This window comes from Topomyia yanbarensis, unplaced genomic scaffold (genome assembly GCF_030247195.1).
Source record: "Topomyia yanbarensis strain Yona2022 unplaced genomic scaffold, ASM3024719v1 HiC_scaffold_482, whole genome shotgun sequence".
In the NCBI taxonomy this organism is placed as follows: domain Eukaryota; kingdom Metazoa; phylum Arthropoda; class Insecta; order Diptera; family Culicidae; genus Topomyia; species Topomyia yanbarensis.
The window spans coordinates 1-20,532 of record NW_026683694.1 but is presented as its reverse complement, the minus strand read 5'-3'; the positions used below and the strand labels follow the sequence as shown (position 1 = coordinate 20,532).

At 43.3% G+C, this 20,532-nt stretch overlaps 1 protein-coding gene across 3 annotated transcripts; it reads right to left on the bottom strand.

The window, feature by feature from the left end:
• Nucleotides 1-860: 860 nt before the first annotated feature.
• On the bottom strand, nucleotides 861-15,360 carry LOC131695627 (mitochondrial coenzyme A transporter SLC25A42). 3 transcript variants are annotated; one of them, XM_058984164.1, is made up of 7 exons: nucleotides 14,916-15,360; nucleotides 12,904-13,576; nucleotides 12,511-12,721; nucleotides 12,201-12,386; nucleotides 11,851-12,116; nucleotides 2,066-2,252; nucleotides 861-1,988 (listed from the first exon to the last, which is right to left on the bottom strand). In XM_058984164.1, the coding sequence occupies exons 2-7, from the start codon at nucleotides 13,055-13,057 to the stop codon at nucleotides 1,832-1,834; spliced, it is 1,161 nt and encodes a 386-aa protein (XP_058840147.1). In that variant the 5' UTR covers nucleotides 13,058-13,576; nucleotides 14,916-15,360; the 3' UTR covers nucleotides 861-1,831. The 3 variants fall into 3 exon arrangements, with proteins under 3 accessions (XP_058840147.1, XP_058840149.1, XP_058840148.1); XM_058984166.1 differs by lacking the exon at nucleotides 14,916-15,360 and adding an exon at nucleotides 14,023-14,269; XM_058984165.1 differs by lacking the exon at nucleotides 14,916-15,360 and adding an exon at nucleotides 14,005-14,028.
• Nucleotides 15,361-20,532: the final 5,172 nt, after the last annotated feature.

The window sequence follows — 20,532 nt, the reverse complement described above, 5'->3', positions numbered from 1 at the left end:
TTTCTCCATAAATTTTAGTGACTTTCTAAATACAAATTTCAACCAGTTTTAGAAAAGGATATACCGATTTTTTCTTCAATTTTAGTCGTGGAATAAAAAGCTTTCTGATGCGGATTGTCAATTCAATAGAAACTGAAAGTGCTCCATCCAGTTGGTTACTCCTGTATGATTTGTCAACAGACAAAGATTCTATTTCCGTGATTACCTTCTTGTCGTTTCCACCTTTCTTACACCGGTAAAGATTTCTCACGGATGCTCCCAGCAGTCCTGGGGCTGACGTATAGCCGCTGTAAGCATTCGACTCCTGGCAGGTTTTTCCAGACTGGTACTCAACGTCGAACCAATAATTTTCTCATGTGGGATCGAACATTTCTGTGGCTATGATACTGATTGCTTCGTGGACCTGTTGCTACGCTTCAGCTTATTTTTAGTTCTTACAGGAAGTTAAAAATATGTGCAAACATTACACGCATTGCGCAGTTATTTGGAACATTGCTGCGTAAATTTACCTTAACACAGCCTACTATCCGGTTTGATTTGAAAAGTGAAGATTTTGATGTAAGTTTGTTTCCCGATTCTAAGGGCCAATTTCTGCGCATCAGTTTAACTTTTAGACCAGGTAAACCTGGTTTCAAAATTTGGCCGGGGTGAAGAAAACAGCCCTAAAAAATTGTATCCAAGTTTGATCACAATATTGTTCCAAAAATTTGTGTAAAAATATATTAGCTTGCTTATTAGTCCATTTCTTGATAGATAGGAAACAACACAATTTACTCGACCCGCTAATGTCGATCGGATTTAATTATACCAAGAGAATGTGACTAGGAATGTGATAATGAATGAACATCATTGGGCAGTACTTCATAATTCATCATTTATTTAACTTTTTTTTTACATGTAGCAACTAAAAATATAGGCTACAGACTAAGGTTGACACAATAGTGTTAGTTTTGACGTAGTGAAGCGCTTTTTGTGTTTTTTAAACATTTTATGTATCGTTTATTTATGAATCAAAGCAGATACGTTTTGTGTGCCAATCAACTATGAATAGAGATTTATTGTCATTGATTTACACCCAGAAAATGCGAGTGTTTCCCATCAACGAATTTAAGCAGTCTTGGTATTAAAATCTGCGCTAGATTTGACTAACTTCAGACAAAACCTGCTCCACCGCATGCAGAAAACTAAAATGGATATGTGCAAAATAACATATCAGTTCATGTCAACAAACCATCTGATCTGTGGAAAAAATGACAGTAAAGAGCGTTGTCTAAATACGCACATATCAATTTGGCTATTTGGACAAAAAATAGTGACTACTTCAATACATTCTCGAGAATGATTCTTTAAACGCCCTCACACAATTGGTATATTTATCAAGAAATTTCATTCATGGTACACGTTCAACATTTTCTGGATATTTTGAATAAATGAATAACTATAGAAGAAAAAACTAAATCTGACATCCCGCTTTTCCTTTACCTAAAGTATACTGCATCCTCAAATATAGTACCCAACCCATCATCGGGGAACACACAAAGTAAGCGCTTCTGCCCCAACCTAACCTCAGTTTTGTTTACCTTCCCTATTTACAATTAATTGCACCGTTTACATTGACCGATTGACTGACAAAACAAACAACAAACAGACAAAGATCAACCTATCAATCATTAAAACAACAACATCCTACACAGTACTATCTACTATCCGCAGGCACACATTCGATCGTTCGTTCTATTTTTTTCCCCCGTTCTACTTTAACCCCACCCGGGAAATGCTTTCTTAGACAGATTCAAACTTTCGCTCCGGGAACTTACTAAATAACGCATTTCTACCGTCCGGAACTACCGTCGTCCTGCACATGGATAATCTCCCGCAGCAAGTGCTTGATGTGGTCGTACGTCGCAAAGCTGATACCAACGGCGATCGGTCCCTTGATCCAGTTCATGCTAAGACCTTTGTAGAAACCCCCGATGAAACCTTCCTCCCTGGACGGATAGATGGGGACGATGAGCAGAACGTTATCGGAAGTACTATACATATATCTAAGGTTCCCTTAACTTACCTGTAGATTTTAACCAGCGTCGTCCCGATCGTCAGATACCGATCGGCGCAATGTTTCGTCACACCGGTGGTTTGCATCCTTCGCCGGACAATGTCCAACGGGTAGCTAGAGGACTGACCGATCATGCCGGCCATGGCACCAAAGATCAGCGATATCACAGTGTTGGGACTTTTGTCGCCGGTGTGCTCTACAGGTAGTTAAGGGATGAGAAATAAAAATAAATCACGTTGAAAAAAAAGTTTGGTTATAGATAACAGACGGTTTGGTCCTAAGAGAAGAGAAGACAATCGCGTAGCCAATTTGATCCAGTCCTAACCTCAATATGTATTGAACCAGCTTATGATTGGTCGTTTTGCCAGTCAAGAGCGTTCATAATATTTTCAAACGGGACAAAAACAGTGCTGCTGAATTTATTTTGGCTACTTTTCATACACATGAACATTTCATGCAAATTGAATAAATACCCTGAATGACGATATAACTACGTGTATTGTTAAGAGAGACACGAATAAACATAAAATTCAATTTTTAAATGCAGCTAATATTGTGAATTTTTCGACCGAGGGTTGATATTTGAGGTACAATTATTTTCAGCAACTGTGAAAAACTTGCAAATGGAATCTGGCAACGATGGACGCTTGTTGTCTCTTGAATTACGACAGGGCCTGGTAGATAAAATTAAGAAGAGCAAGAAGCCTGTTGTCGTCTCTTCTCTTAGGTTTGGTCTAGAACAAAATTTAATAATAAACCAGCGTGAATTTTCCCATTTTTTGATATGCGCCGATGGCTGGTGTTCTCACATGGACATACACGTATTGTTTAAATGTTCAAAACCAAAAAAATACGAAACTAAATTCAGCTTACAAACTGACACGTGATTTCAAATTTCGATTCGTCGACCGACAGATGCCAAATTTTGCTAAAAGGGATGATAGTAGTGTAGAATGCAACTGCTCACATCTTTAACTATCGTTTGTTTGATTATCAAAATCAATTTAACATGATATTTTGACTTCCAGTTACTTTTTATTTATCGAAAAACCCAACTAATGGACACCCTAGCTGACAAGCCCCCAAACAACGAATTTACGCTGTAACATGTTCTTCGTGACTCGCAATAATACACCGCACTGGCAAATTCAATAACCCACATACCCCTAATGATCCCTATTCAGGCCGTTTTAATCGTTTACCATAAGAAATGCCGAATCAATTGTTAATTGGTGGACGCGATCTTGGCAGTCATGCTGATCACCGCACAGTTGTGCCATATTTCTGAACAGATTGTTCTGTGTGTTGCCAGTCGGTTTTCTTCATCCACACTAATTAGCCGAATTATCAATCCGGTGATAATTGAAAACACCAAACACATGTGGCGTTAAATGCTCCAAGATTCGCCTAGTCACTTTGTTAGGAACAGCAAAATTTGTAAACAACTTAAAAATACGATTCGCACCCAAAATTTTTCGCACCTTTACACAAACAATAACTTCTTAGAGATCAACATGACATCAAACGGTGACGTGACTAACAGCACGACAATGCAATTGGTAGGTAATCAGTTCTCAGGTGAATCCTCAATAAACAGAGTCTCGGGTTAGCCAATAATAACCAACCATCGCGACAACTAGCCGTAGTCGTTATCTAGTCATCGACAGGAACACGGACAACGGAAGCCATAGGCGCTGCTGTATAGGGCAGTATAGTTTCGAGACAATTTGATTAGGAAAGCTGTTCATGTACATCTATTTGTTTTGGGCAACTATTTGGAGCTCTTTAAACATCAAAAAGTGCGCTTCTTCCTTACGACTTCAAACCCTTTTTGAACTATCCTTGGTACTTCTCGATCCTATCCTCTTCAACGTACCTAAACAACACAACGTCAGTTCGAGGGTTCGGTAACTATACCGATTCCAACTACCCAGCGAACCCGTCCATAACGTCCGGTGGGTCATCCGGAGGATCGACACTTATTTGCCTGAATTTCCAACACTGCTAGCTTCGCTACGGTACGCCGATGGTTACGTTAGTAGGTAAAGGGTAATCATAAGTGCAATAATGAGGTGTTAGACGGGAGTGTGTAGCACACAGTCGAAAAAGACAGGAGGGCGTGAACGCACCCCACTCGCGATGGATTATCAGTCGCGGGATGACGAAAGCACTGGAGCTGTCAAACCAAAACCGCATGGGTCAAAAGCAAGATGGATACAGGTGTGCACATTTTTTTTCTAGAGCGAATGAAGCAACCAGATGTCGCCCCACTGCATACGCCCAGCACCTCGATGCAGCGTTGCCGGACGAGGGAGAGCTCGACGTGGCCCCTCTAGAGAACTGCTGGAGAACAGTAAAAGCAGCCATCAACAACGTAGCTGAGGACATTGTCGGGTACGAGGAACGGAGACGACGAAACGATTGGTTCGACAAGGAGTGTAGAGCGGTTTAAGAGAAGAAGAATGCAGCGCGACCGGTCATGCTGCAGCATGGAACCCGACAGAATGTGGAACGATACAAACAGAAGCGGAGGCAGCAGACACGCCTCTTCCGGGAGAAAAAAACGTCACCTGAAAGAAGCGGAGTGCGAGGAAATGGAACTGCTGTGCCGTTCTCAAGATACACGGAAGTTCTACAGGAAGCTCAACGCATCCCGAAAAGGCTTCGTGCCGCAAGCCGAAATATGTAGGGATAAGGACGGGAGCCTGCTGACGGACAACCGTGAGGTGATCGAAAGGTGGAAGCAGCACTTCGACGAGCATCTGAACGGCGAGGAGAATGTAGGTACAGATGACCAAGGCAACGGAGGATTTGACTACGTCAGTTCAGTTGAGGATGGGAATGAGTCAACTCCCACGTTGAGGGAAGTTAAGGATACCAACCAACGGCTCAAGAACAACAAAACAGCTGACAAAGATGGCTTCCGAACGATCACCATTTTGAATGCCGCCTACAAAGTGCTATCCCAGATCATCTTCCATCGTCTATCACCTAAAGTAAATGAGTTCGTGGGAAGTTATCAAGCCGGCTTCATCGATGGCCGATCGACAACGGACCATATCTTCACCGAACGGCAAATCCTCCAGAAATACCTTGAATACCAGGTCCCAACGCATCACCTGTTCATCGACTTCAAGGCGGAATACGACAGCATCGACCGCGTAGAGCTATGGAAAATCATGGACGAAAACAGCTTTTCCGGGAAGCTGACTCGACTGATCAAAGCAACGATGAACGGTGTACAAAACAGCGTAAGGATTTCGGGTGAACTTTACAGTCCATTCGAATCTCGACTGGGACTAAGACAAGGTGATGGAGTCTCGTGTCTACCATTCAACATCGCTCTGGAAGGTGTGATGCGACGAGCCGGGCTCAACAGCCGGGGAACGAACTTCACGAAATCCGGACAATTTGTATGCTTCGCGGACGACATGGACATTATCGCCTGAACATTTGGAACGGTGGTAGACTTGTTCACCCGACTGAAACGCAAAGCAGCGAAGGTCGGACTGGTGGTAAATGCGTCCAAAACAAAGTATATGCTAGTAGGCGGAACGGACAACGACAGGATCCGGCTAGGAAACAGCGTTACGATCGACGGGGATACCTTCGAGGTAGTGGAGGATTTTGCCTACCTAGGATCCTTATTAACCGCTGACAATAACGTGAGCCGTGAAATCCGAAGACGCACCATCAGTGGAAGTCGGGCGTACTATGGGTTCCAGAAGAAACAGCGGTCAAGAAAGATTCACCCCCGCATCAAATGCACCTTGCACAAAACGCTTATAAGACCGGTGGTTCTCTACGGGCACGAGACTTGGACCATGCTCGAGGAGGACCTGCAAGCGCTAGGAGTTTACGAGCGACGGGTGCTAAGGACGATCCTTGGCGGTTTGCAGGAGAACGGTGTGTGGCGGCGAAGGATGAACCACGAGCTCGCTGCACTCTATGGCGAACCCATTATTCAAAAGGTAGCCAAAGCTGGAAGGATACGGTGGGCAGGGCATGTTGCCGGACAACAATCCTGCAAAGATGGTGTTCGCTAATGATCCGGTTGGTACAAGAAGGCGAGGAGCGCAGAGAGCACGATGGGCGGACCAGGTGGAACGTGATTTGGCGAGTGTTGGGCGTAACCTACGTTGGAGAGCTGCATCTACAAATCGAGTATTGTGGAGGCAAATTGTTGATTCAGTGTTATCATGAAATTGATGTTGGGCTAAATAAATGAAATAAATGAAGAAGAAAAGCACAAAAAGTTGACGTAGTGGGCCCTTCTGTCGTCATAAGTTTTTTTCGGTTCGGTTAATAGTTAATTTAATCGGTTTTTTCTTGAGTCAAAAAGTGTCCATCAGTGTTTAAATCGATAGACCCGAAGTGAAGCTCGGCATTCAATCGTTTTTTACGTTTAAAGTGGGTAAAGGGTATTCACAAGTGCAACAATGAGGTGTTAGACGGGAGTGTGTAGCACGCATTCAAAAACTCAGGAGGGCATGAACGCACCCCACCCGCGATGGGTTGTCAGCCACGGGCTGACGGCAGCACTGGAGCTGTCAAAATCAAAACCGCATGGTACACAATTTTTGATAGCCGGTTGTGTGCGGACGTATGGCGAGAACGACCAAAGATAAAAAAAAATTCAAATTAGTCATGCGAGTCAGCAGCGAAAGGCAGAATCCGTTTTTCTCCGCTGCATTGTTAGTTTTCTTCGCGCGCCCCCCCCCCGTTTATGTGGCAATGTACGTTTCCGGTCGCTATCTTAACCTGTGAGACCAACGATAAGTGGCTGAACAAAAAATTGCCAATTAGTCTGTCGGTTCGCAGCGAGTTCGCAATCAATCACAGAGCTGGTACCATCATCGGTGGTGGCGGTGGAAAACGATGAAAAATAGTGCGAAGCATCTCAGAGTTCATGGTTGTGGTCTTCTCGCAAGGGATTCCCAGAATGATCATCTGTGTGTGAGGGAGCTCACGCGGCAGAACAAAGAAGCACGAGACGGAAAATTGTACAAGGGAAGAGGCCCGTAATGAGGAAGCTGCAAACGAGTGTTCCGTCGAGACAGTACAATCCCTGTGTCCAGGAAAGAAACGACGGTTGAGCGGTAAGTCTGCACAAATTTTTCCCCTTTTCCCATCACTTTGCTTGCTTTTCGTTTGTGGGTCAGCTTGCCTTTTTTCTTTCAGGTAACACGCATCACCTTTTCATCACACTTCATTTCTTTTCGCCTTCTCTGTTGACATGCACATGCCCTATCAGCATTATTGATGCTCATCTCAATGTCAACGGATCTGCATACTCACGCGGCAGTGAAACAGTATGCCCAACATTTTCCTCGATTCGTAAACCTGGTTCAGGATTCATATCCGGCCCAGATTTACCCTGGCCTGGTGGATTCACCCATCACCAGATACGATTGGTCCCTCAACTACACCACGGATCCATCATTTCCAGCTCGTGCCTTCAGTTACGTACACTAAATCCCCTGTTTTCAGAGGTCTGGATACGCTGAACCACTTATTACGCCGGTTGACTATTGGAACGTACTCCTCAATCCAGGGCTTCCACATCTCGTTAGCCAGTTGCTTCGATCGCTTATAAGCATCCCATGAAGCTTCGGCCGGATGCGGTAGTGGCGTTACTGTGTTGGGTTCTTTAGGTGACACTCCCCGAAGTAAATGGTTCGGGATGAGTGCCTCTGCTTCCAGAGACACCTGGGACACGTATGTCAGTAGAGCTTGAGCTTGTGCGACCACCCCTGGCTGCTACTCCGTTATCGATCGGGACTAGCTGAAGTTGCACAGGGAATCAGTAGATAACTATGCTTGGGATTAGCGAAAACATCTTTCAATGTGCAACTCCTGGTGATCCTAAAGTGTTTCTGATCAATACTGGCGCCGGCCAGGCCCGAACGTAGATCGCGGAAGGAAAGGGAAGGAATTGTTAGTCCGATACTTGCTTTTGCTAGAGGCCGTATATACTACTGCGCAACCCACAAGTATCACGGGGGGAGGATATTTTTGTTGGTAGAGTATAGAAGTTGGATATACTTCTTCTTTACCGACGCCAGAGAGGTGATTCCACTACCTGGACTAGATATCGATCCGCCAATTTCATGGACCGGGGACCAACGGCTTAACTTCCCTTCCGAAGGAAGACGTGACCACAGATTTTTTCACCTCAGAAAAATCTCAACGACCTCGGCTGGAATTGAACCCAGGCCAACTGGAATGAGTATCGGTCACGCTTACCACTCAACCACCGGCGCCGTCTACCTGGGACACGTATGTCAGTAGACAGAATTAATCATGTCCTCAGCTTCACGATGGCAGTCTGAAGGAATTCATCCGTCAGCCGTCTTCCGTCATCTAGCTTCCTTCACTAAGCGAACCAATTGTTCCCAAACCCCTCCCATATGGGGTGACGCAGAAGGGTTGCACGTCCACTTGGTTCGAGCTGTCGTCTTCTCCCCAGCACTATCTTCATCGATGCAGCGAATAGTCTTCACTATCTCCCTGCTAGCTCCTCGCAGATTTGTTCCATTGTCCGAGAAAAATTCAACCGGCGGTCCTAAATCGTCGGATCACCATTAGACACGCTTGTATCGTTAATTCGAGTGCCATCACCAAATGCACCACGAGAGTGACACAGCACGTAAACAATGCAATCCATTGCTTCTTCGTACGACGTCCGATGACTACCCCAAGAGGCCCCAGATAATCGACCCCAACGTGACTGAATGGGCGAAAGTTCGGAGTGATACATTGTAGAGGAAGTAGAGTTTCCTTCGTAGTTCTTGGAAATTGAGGACGATTTCAGTGCACCTTGCACCGACAACCTGTTGAACCGCCGCGTGGATTTCCGGGAATATCAAAATGCTACTTCAGCTCATTTTTTACTGCTTCTCGAAACTCGCGTCCAAACTTTTTGTAGTATTGTTTGACTACCAACTTCTTGATCGCGTGTTTACCAGGTAATATCACCGGAAACCTTAGATCAAACGGATGAAACTTCGCTCGCTTTAACTTGAACAACGTACCAAACTTCTCGATTACTAGCCACTCACCAACGGAACGATCTGTTTCTCAGCAGTACTTTTACTTCATTGGTTGTAGTCGACGACCAATACCATCCTCAGCAGACTCCTCACCGTCTTCTGGTACTCCTTCTATTGCAGGGGAATACGCACCGATGTAAGAACGATGCACTTCTTCTGAACAAATAATAACCGCTCTTCTGGTGATCTGTTATCTTCTTCCTGCAGTTCGAAATGAAGCGGTAGACACAGGCCATTATTCTCACGAGTACATTCTATTTCGAAAACCGTTCAGCATTCACGATGACATCCGTGACAATCACGTCGTGCAACAACGTGGTGGACTCGAAGTTCTTACATCGTATTCGCCGGTGGCAGAGCTCTTTTCGGCCACGTTTCTTTCTCTTGATGCATGAATTGAAGCCCCTGCACCCAAGGACTTCCAGAATGTATATCTGGGTGCTTGCTCCACTTCGTGATCTAGTCCGTCAAGTTGAACCTCGTCGGCAACCAACGCCAATCTGACAGCTTCGTGGTACTTAAGATCTCGTCGATCCGAAAACCGACAACGGGCTTATATTTGCACTGCACCGATTGGATACAAGGATACAAGCTTTGTAATCTCGATGTTGCGATTTTCTCGCACCGTTCTTGCAAGGCGTGGAAACAGCACAGCTGCCAAGAGCTCCAGCCGAGGAATCGCTAACTGCTTTATAGGAGCCACTTTAGAACGATGTTACGTTTAAAGTGGGCAAAGGGTAATCATAAGTGCAAAAATGAGGTGTTATATGGGAGTGTGTAGCATACAGTTGAAAAACAGGAGTGCGTGAACGAACCCCACCCGCGATGGGTTGTCAGTATAGTTACTATATTCATAGTTTGGCAGACACAAAAGCCGGAATAAGACACAGCTTCATTGTTGACGACTGGTTCCATGCTTGTGCGAATATCTCTTGGCGTACAGAAAAAATATTGTTTGCTTTCGTTTCTCTACGCTCGATAACACAAGGAAAGAGAAAAAAATACTACCATAATCACAATACCTTTTCTATATACATCCAAAGAGAACATGTCATGTGCCGTCATGCTCAATTGGCTCCGCTCCGGTGTCTCCGCACAACTATGAATATAGTAACCATAGTTGTTAGTCGCGGGATGACGGCAGCATTGGAGCTGTCAAACCAAAACTACATGGGTCAGAAGTTTCTAGAGGCGGCTGAGTGCAGACGTGAACGGGGACAGCAGCTGAAAGAAAATGAAAACCCCGCTGCTCGGCTATAAGCGAAATAAAAGAAACGTTCGGTATAGTTGATATTAGAAATCTTCGGAGCTTTTTACGTTTCCATCAACCGGAGCCGTGTGCGTGGAAGCCCGAGCGTTGCGGGAATCGATTCCGCCGGTGAATAGGGAGAATAACGCTTTCCGATGAGAACTCGAAGAACGGTGACAAACGTGCGGTTTTTTTCCCTATCGGATCGCGAATCCCAAATATCAACGAGCGTACCGCGAGTGCGTGTGAGTCTACCTCGGGAGCTCGACAAAGCACGGCATGTGGCTCTATTTCCGAATCTCGAAAAAACAGCACAGGCGTGGAAGGTACCGATGCAAAGAGTCATTTCTGGATCCAACCAGCCTGCGAAAGAAACACGAGGAAAACGTACAAGGAAGCACCTTAGCCCGTAGCGCTACCATTACGTTGCTTCCGGGAGGAGGAAGTGGCAGATGTGTGTTCTGGCCAAACAATAAAATCCCTGTGCTCAAACAAGGAACGAGGAAGTGACGACGGTTGAGCGGCAAGTTTGCGCAAATATCTCCCTTTCCTCATGCATTTTGCTGCACTTTTCGTGTTTGGGTCAGGTAGCCTTTCTTGCAATATCACAACGACTCATCATCAATGCACATACAACTTCACCTTGAACGAACATATGAAAGTATGCCACAAATCCGTACGCTTTTGTTTTAGTTATAAAATGTACGATCGTTCAAGGGACTGCTGCTACCGAAGCAAAATGTGGAGTTTGAGGAGATCGACGTGTTCAGCAGCCGAAGATCTTTCCACCTATAGAATCGCGCATTGGTAGACCTGACGAGCCAATTGGAATTCGGTCGAAATTGGGATGGACAATATATGAACCGCAAAGACAAACCTCTATCTAGCAAGCGTATTCGAACTTCCATAATGCACTGCGATTACCGATAGGGTTCTTCACGAAATGTTACGAAGTCAGTTCGTATTACAGGAGGTAGGCATCTCTCAAAACATTCCAGAATAGGTCGACGATGTGCGAGTTCGGGAGATATTAAAGTCAACAAGAGTTTGTAGATGTGCCGCAGCCAATTTCAGACGGGACTGTTGTGGCGCAGCGAAGAGCATCGCTTCCCAGATAGTTACCCAATTGCCCTGAGGCGGTTGAAAGCGTTGAAGAGGATACTTGCGAAGAATCCAGAGCTATAACAGATTGGCTCATAAAAGCACAGCTGAAGAGCTCACTATACCTAACCCGTCTGCTGTCTGGTATCTCCCATTGAACCTAGTACAAAACCCCAGAAAGCCGCGAAAGATATTCTAAAATTTTTGACGTTCTCCATGAGCTCGAAACTTTTCCCGACTGACTTTCAAAGCAAGCTCTATTTAATGGGAACAACGTCAAGTTTTTTCCTGTCTAGCATCAATCAAGCAAGGTTTAAACTCCCAGAATAATCACCCGTAATCAAATACTGCCGACAATGCCCATTTGAATACAAGTAATGCTAAACACTTACTGCAGTACTCCTTCTTGAGAGTATCGTAGGTGAAGAATGACGTCCCGGCGTACGGAATCACGCCCAGCACGGTCGCCCAGTAGCCCCGGTACAGCGTCCGAGGGCCTTCGCACTGGCAAATCTTGACGAAAACCTGCCGCAGGGTCGTGTACCCAGAGTACTTGTCCGTAACGGCCATCCGAGCGCGGGCCAGATCCAGCGGGTAGGTCAATGACTGCGAGGTGATACCGGCCAGGGCACCAGCCAGAAAGCGTCGCACTTTGGTGCTGTACAAAAAAAAACAAAAACAAATTAGATAAGTTAAAGATAAGCACACGTATCTACCGTACGTATGATTGATGGGTACTTACTCGCCGTGTAGATCAACATGCAGCAGCTTTCTGTACTGCTCGTGGGACGTGAACTGAATGGCCGAGTACGGAATGATTCGGGCCATCGTGGCCGAATTTCCTCGCCAGAGTGCCGCGAAGCCTTCTTTGGTGTAGGTATCCCGCAGAAATTTCATCGCAGCCGCGAACGAGTACGGGATGTGTTTGCTGAAAGGAGCACAAGCATCTCATTACACATGCTCGAGCAGTTAATACACAAAACTGATCAGATGAGAAATGATAGAGGACTTTTGGTTGCTTCGCAGCGATTCTTACTTGGCCCGGAACATACTTGATCTGAAAGTTGATCTTTGTGCGATCCAGCGGGGCGATGGTTGTTTTGGCCAGTGCACCAGCGATTGCACCCGCAATTAGGCTGGTGATGACCACATCGCGATTGTTGAGCGGTTTTTGTTGGTTTGAGCTAACAATTTGTGGGCTGTGGTTACTTTTCACGGTAGTTGCCGAAGCTGATTTTTGCGGGTTAACCGTGGTTGACGAGTCTGGTGAAGACAGAAAAGTGTGTTACTATAATAATGAGAACTTAAAAACATTTTCTGGGTGGGATATGAAACACACAAGAGTAGACATGAATTAAGAATAATCCGTCGCTGACGCAGCGTGACCTAATTTGACCAAAATTAAAATTGACCCGGTAGCACTCTCAAAACGAAACGATACTTACATTCTATTGTTTTATCAGTCTCTCGTGGCTTATCGAGGCCAGCGTTGGCCAATCCCATCGTGGTGCCACCACTACCGACGCTGGGCGTCCCGACTGCAACGACGGCCACTTCAGCGGCACTGCCACCGGCAAACAGACCCTTCAAGTTTGACATTTCTGTCTGAGCGAGGAAGCCGTGGGATGGTCAAACCGGTTTGCCTGACCGGATTGCTATTTTCACTTCTCTTTACTCGACGGATCAGGGTAGCGCTCGTTTCAGGTTTCTATCATTCTTATCGTCAAGCAACGCGAACGCGTATTCCGGAACACGCTGTCTGTATACGTAATGTTTCGATTGAACCCCGATGTCACCTTGAAAAGGCACAGTTTCCCGTCTGTTCTACGATTTTATCAGACTTTTTTTTATTATTGTCGCTCTCTTCTTCGGTGATCGTGCAAACTTTTACCCGTCGATCTCGTCTTTTTGCTTATTTTTACACGTCTGTTGGTATGTTGGTGCGTGTCGTTGACACTGTTGAGACTGAACTGTTATACTTTTATTTATTCGATGACGACGGTTATGTTTACAAATGTTGCGGAAGCGACCTGCGCGATGTTCATTGCCTTATGTTTTCACAGTCGCACACCAAAGGGCTGGGTTAAGTTGAATTTCAAGGTTCATCTAGTTTTGAGACTGAAAATAGAGATGATGGAGGAAAGACTAGCTCAGTACAAAATCTTGCCAATACATGGAATGGCGTAAAAAGAAGCAAGGCGCGCACATGACGCATAATTCAACATGCTTGTATAGTTTTGATTTCGATCCATGGCATCAAAGCCTACTATTAGACTAGTAAGCGGACTAGATATAACACATGTGAATTAATGCAAATGTGGTGTATATAGAATACACCTCGTTGGGTCGATGATTATTAATAGCGTTATCTCCGAAACCCAATGGATCCGAATGGATACGTTCCAGCTAATTTAAGTAATTAAGCTTTCAGTCTCGAAAAATGCTCATTGAACAGAAACTGGTATGACCCAGCGCATTTTTATCACTCTTTTTATCTTGTCATCAAACAGGGTGACAAACGAACTTTGAGACCGGCGAACACCCACCTCTGATAAGAAACAAACCTAATATATCACTCCCCCCTGAACACATCAATGTCTACACGGTACTGGACTGGTTAAGAAGCCAACACTTCGATACAATGATTTCTTGACTGCTACTAGAATTGAACTGTAAGGCCGATGACATGCTTACGCGATTTGCGATGCGGTAGCGGTAAGCGAGGCGAATGCGTTTAATCTATCTCTTTGGTGTGTGCATATAGAACGCGTAATACTGTCATAGTAAAAGCGGGGCGAACGCGGCAAAACACTATGTAAAGTGCTCAAACGCGTCCGCAAACGCTTCGCTTTTCGCTTCAGCTTGTCATCGGCCTAAGAAACATCGGCTGTTTTCTGCACTAACTACTATTTGTAAGGTGCCGTGCAATAGGAGCTAAAAATAGAATAAAAAAGTCGCATCTTTGGACATACATTACTCAGCTCTATACAGCTAAATGGGAGTGTTGTTGAATGATGTGTGCCATGTAAAGTGAATACATAGCCATACCTAGTTAGAACGACTTTATTGGACCCGACGGACAGGCACCATGTTCCCGCTCCCGTTCCACCATCATCGTCATTGAATGATGCATAATAAAAACGTGACATAAGCAGAATATTGTACCGCACTTTGGATCGGCACGACGTGTTGTTTATCAACAACGAACGGAGCTGACTGATAGAATCAATCAGCGGAGATTAGTAGATTGATTAAAGCTCGACCAGGTTCGGAACCTTCCGTCAGTCCGACTATCCTCTAACAGGGATGAATAACGTGGTTACATAAAAATAGCATGCACGAAAATCCTGTGCTAGACATCGCTCATATGAGCAGGTTCCGCTTCCATTCCACCTCATTTCTTATCAACCGCGTGACGAGCGTCGGAACAACACCATTCGGGAAAAGAAGATCTTACCTCTTAGATAATCAACCATTTGGAATGTGGCAAAATTCACTTTCCTTTGGTTGATAAAACTCGTTGCTATCACTCAGTACAACACGTTCGGCGACTGGACAACAATCCTTCTACAGGAAGTAATTGATCAAAACAAATTACGCAATTTATCCACCGCAAAATAATTCTATATCCGACGACAATACTAGAACAATGTCTACGAAAATGGGCAAGGATTTGATCCTACCACAAACACCTCTTCGTAGCTGCGGTCGGTCACGTACACGCACAAATACAGTGCAAAAGTCCCGTTTAGTTTACTGCTTTCAACACAACACAGCTATTTTTTCGCTGATCGCTAACCAGCAACGATTTCAGACACTGTTCGCGAATCGAAACATTTTCCACGACTAGTTGCTGTTTGAGGCTATTTCATATGCCTATGCTACATATTTTTACTACGACGCAACAACGATGAATGAATTATTTGCAACCGTGTCCGTTTGAGCACCAGGAATCTTTTTGCACTGGGTAGAAAGAGATAGATGCGTGTTTTGTCATTTACTGAACATACGGCAGTACTATTTTCTCGTGTATATGCGAAGCATACAAAAAACGCTGAGCCTGAACCGCGTGAGCTGTCGAAGCTTGGCTAGAATGAACGCAACGGGCCAGGGCCGCATTTAGTGAATACTGTGTGCACTAGCAGCTGTTTGTGACAGCTATACACTCAAAGTTATGTGTGCGATTGAATCCCATTTTCAATAGTACGGTTCGGTAATTGTTCTACCGACTGTTAGTAGCACAAAAAGTAATGATTATCGACTTTTTAACCATTGTAGCGGCATTTAGCAAGGTACTGGAAGGTGAAGTATATTTTACAATATTAAGATCTATAGCACTCAAGGGAGAGCAAGGAGTTGAAGGAAGAAAGTTTAGAAAAGCGTGGAATAGAGTCATACGAGCAAACTCAGGGTGCTTACAGAGTGGCGGCGAGAAGCTGATCTGGGGCTGGAACTGACATTAGAGTGCGAGATGCGAGAAACCTGCTTACTGCAAACCAAAGGAAGGATGTCAGAGTGAAAGTGGAGCGGATTGGCGCCGACTGCCTGCTTTTACTCTGACAGGCTCCGTTTGATATGCTGCGAGCAGGTTTCTCGCATCTCGCATCATACTGTCAGTACAAGCGCCTGCTCAGCTTCTCGCGGTCACTCTGTAAGCACCCTCAGAGTTTCCCGGCGACTTAACCTTTTGTCTGCTACCGCAGGAGTCAGGATCTTTTGGCATTCAAAATGCGGTTCACCTGAGTCTGCGGTATGTCCGGACGAGCGTGAAATAACTTTGTACTTCATGCTGTCGGAATCGACAAAAAGTTGAGTCACGGAAAACTTCCACATTAAGCCTTTACGACGTTAACTGTTATGTGTCCAACAAAAAAAAACACCTTTAACAGGCCAACGAGGGTACCCGGGTACCCACAAACTGAAATGCTTGTAACTATGGCTTCCTTTAACCGATTTGGACACTTTTAGATGTTTTGGATTCAGGAGCTCGTCCACTATTTGATTCGGTAAAATTGAATCGAATGAATGTATCTGGTACTTGGTAATCCGGAATTTTCCAGTGCAATATTCCAGTACTAGGGTATGATCTATAAATTTCAATAATGTTTTTACAAAACTCTTAATTGTCTCGGAAGTTTGTTTTTACTGTTACGGGACCCTATGGCAATTTGAAAAATGGAATTGGAATGAAATGGCGCCTCACAGCCCCACGGGAACCTGCTCCGGAATATCCGTTCCGGGGTCAAATCACCAAATGGTTTCAAAACCACGAGATACAGCCTACTGGTGCAATTCCACGAATTTTGATATCCATATTGCCGGTATTCCATTGAAATTCATAAATAGTATCCCGGCACTGGAACATGCTTCCGGAAATCCGGATTCCTGGGAACCGAATGAAGTAACCCGATTTATTTTTACCAAGTCTAAAAGTGAACAAGTTTCTGAATCCAAAACACCTAAAAGTATCAAAATCGGTTGGAAATTACCTTAGTTACTGGCATTTCAGTTTTGTTGGTACCCGGGTACACACGTCGGCCTGTTACGTAGTAAAAAAATCAGGAGCCCCTCCTCACTTCCCCCTTACTATATCAACAATATAATTAACCCAAAAGCTTGACTTAGTGAAGTTCTAAGAAGTCACAAAGTTTCAATTTCCAGCTATGGAATAAACATGGGAATTTCATTAATTTAAACCTAAAAAGGTACCCGGGTACCGCGTCGGCCACATAACGGTTAAAGCTCTTGAATGAGTTAGTTTTTTTTTGTTCACACCAATTGCCTGCCCGAGTGTTTCATTTGATCGACTATTGTGACTACGAGAACCGAACACGCACGGTTTTCCATTCCAGGTGCGATATTTCGTCGTCACAGTCTTGCTGTACAAAATGGTTGGATAGTTTTAGTTAAAGATTAGTTTGAAGAGATGTGGTATTTGTTAAACATTCCAGATTTCCAAGAACCGTGCGTAATGGACGCCACAGTCACTGAATGGGACAAAATATTGCGCCCATGTTGTCTGTGGAAAAAGAACGCAAGAACATCTTCACCTGGTTCCTTTGGTTTCGGTGCCTCTCCAAAATCTGTATTTAACCATTTTCATACGTGGAGCTGTGGATAGGACAATTTTAAGACAATCTCCATGTGCGGAAATATCCAGCTACCTCCTCAAAGCTGAAACAATCCCATCCTTGAGTTGCAGATTAGAAATTCTTTTTTAAGAGTAATATCATTTTTCAATAAATGATTATTAAAGAAATCTTAAATTTTCGTCAACAAGTAACCAAAACAATTCGCGATTCTACGTTGAAAACCTTCACAGATAGCGCTATAAGTGAAGTGTTGCTGATTTCATTTTGTTCTGTCATAGTGCATATATTTTCTGTAAACTTTGGTAAAAAAAATAACTTTTAAACAACATGTAACCATTAGATTTGTTGAGAGTTCCTTACGAAAATGAAGGAAAGCTATCATTTTTATTTATTTATTTTTTATCATATTTTCTTCCAATGGACCTCTGGGATCTTATTGAAGTAATTAAACTAAACGATCTCCTCGTCATGTTTCTTTTCGCGTAGTACATGAACGGATTCAAGAGAAGAAGTTTTATAAGATGATGAGTAAACTTCTTGCGAAAAGGGTGTAAAACATAGTGGTTTCTAACGTAATTCGCAGACCTACTTGTGTGCGGTTCCGAAATGTAATTTATTGAGCACCGTGGCCGCAGCATCATCATTTCCCGTCCCTCCTTAGTCAAGATAAACCTTCATAAGATAATGTTCATTTCATGAAACTCTCTACATCACACGAGGAAAGAATATATCCAGCTAATTTAAAGGTGTCAGCTTTGCATCATATACAACTGATCCTTCTCTCTGATAGGCTTAACAGAATCTTCTACGTAGTTCAAAATATAAAGGAGTTTAACATTTGTACTAATTGGGTCTCGGTTTCCACTTTAAACTTTGTTTATGGAAAGTATTTTATAACCACCATAATACCCCGATTACGTTTCGAAAAAATGTATGAGCAAAATAGTTTCAAATGGCTGTAATTTCAGAATGATTGCAAATAAAACAAAATTTCTTACCCGTTTCATTCATATTTTGGCACTGCCACTAGTAAGCTTTTTCCGAGAAGAAAATGAAGTTTTTGTTGAAAGCTACGACTCACTTGAAAGTGAAAAAATACAAACTGTATCACTTTGCCAGTTCATGAGCTGAATCATAGGTGTCGCATGACTAATTTTAGTTTTACCGCAAATCGCCAATTTTCCTGCAGACGAATTTTTTAATTTTTTTATACGGGAAGTTTATCCTTGCTGGCTTTTTCAGGTGATAATATCTATCCGCTTGAGGTTTATATGCGCTTTACATTCTAATTTATTTAAAGAGGTTTTTAGGAAATACATTTTGTCTTTCTGTTTTCGGTTGCTCGAAATTTCGGTTGATTTCCGATGGAACTCCGGCTGAAATAACTCAACCAATTCCAAGTTGAAATGGGCCAGCCGGCTTATTTTTCGAATAGTTTAACTGGAGTCCATATTTAGTCCCTTCAGACCGACAATCACTTTAGATAGTTATTCCGAAGAATGCGAATTTATGAAGCTTGTGATAATTAGGCTTCTAGAAATCAGGCAACGCTGAAAAACCAACAAAACAGATACCACATTTACCACAGATACTGTGTTCCTAATTCCTAACTCGAAATATTTACATCGCTCAGGTCCCGGATAGAATTTGACAATGGCATTTACCCTACAAACAACCTAAAAACAATAAATATTATAGTTATTACTGTTTCAACATTGTTCGATGCCAAGTTCTCACAGTAGATTTACAATAAAATTTCATGTAACAATAAATTTCACTGTTCAGCAAAAACTGATACAGTGCATTCACATTAAATTTTACTGCTTTCGAGAAAAAAATGTATGGAGAAAAATTGATTTTTTTAATGTTAAGATACATAACCACCCCCTTTTTCATTGTAAAAGTCTTTTTTACATTGAAATTTACTGTAAAGACGTTCAAGTTTATTTTTTTTATATTGTAGCATAACACTAAAACTTACTGCAAATTATTGTAAAATTACTGTACTGTCACAGTGAAAATCATGGTTTTGTTACTGTACATTTCTATTCGGGGTGACAGTCAATATTTTTGTCTGTAACCTTTGAGCTGGAAGCTCTAGTTTGCTGCCGGGTCATTTGCTCTCTACCAGAGATTTCGAGTTCTAGTTTTCTTGATATATCCTCCATTCGACTTACTCTATTTGTCCAACATATTTTCAATGGCTCAAAAAACCCTTCAGCACTAATTCATTTCGCAAGCTGATTATCTACAATCGTTACTGAATCCCTCATTGATCAACTCTAAAGTTTCCGCTTTCTTTTCTTCGGTGTACACCGCCACCATTCGGAAAAGTAACTTTCTTCCCGGCTGGCGGTGACTGTTACACATTGGGCAAGGGAGTCTCAAGTCCGTTCAACTTATTCACAAAACGAGTACTTCAAATCGGATCTTTACAGCATTGGTTGACTAGAAGAGTCAGGGAAACTGTGACTCTTCGTCCGAAACACGCTTTGTGTACAGCAGCAATTTTTACAAGCATCGTCAGTCGCACGAACGAAACCTTTCATCCTTTGAATATTCATATAATTTTTGAGGCGCACTGCCTAATTTTCGAGATACGTGGGGAATGTGCAAGGTAAGCCAATTTGTTCTGATTGTCAGGGTGCCCTTTTCGACTCCTAAACTTAGCTAGTAGACCGGCTACAATTTTGACCTTTTTTCGAAACACCGCTAAATCAAATTGGCTCCATAAATCATACGCTAAATATGAGCTAATTCCGATAACTCCAGTCCATTCACAAGAATTTTCAAGTCTCTACAGTAATATATAATATGAAAAATCGAAAATAAATGCTCAAAATCCAATTTAAAAAAAACCTGCAGTAACATTACCGTTGTTGAAGGTTGCCTATTTATTGGAGGTCACTAGACAGAGTTATTCAACTTTAAAGGTCAACAGAATTTTTGAAGAGTGCGAGAAAGAGAGGCAACACATAAATT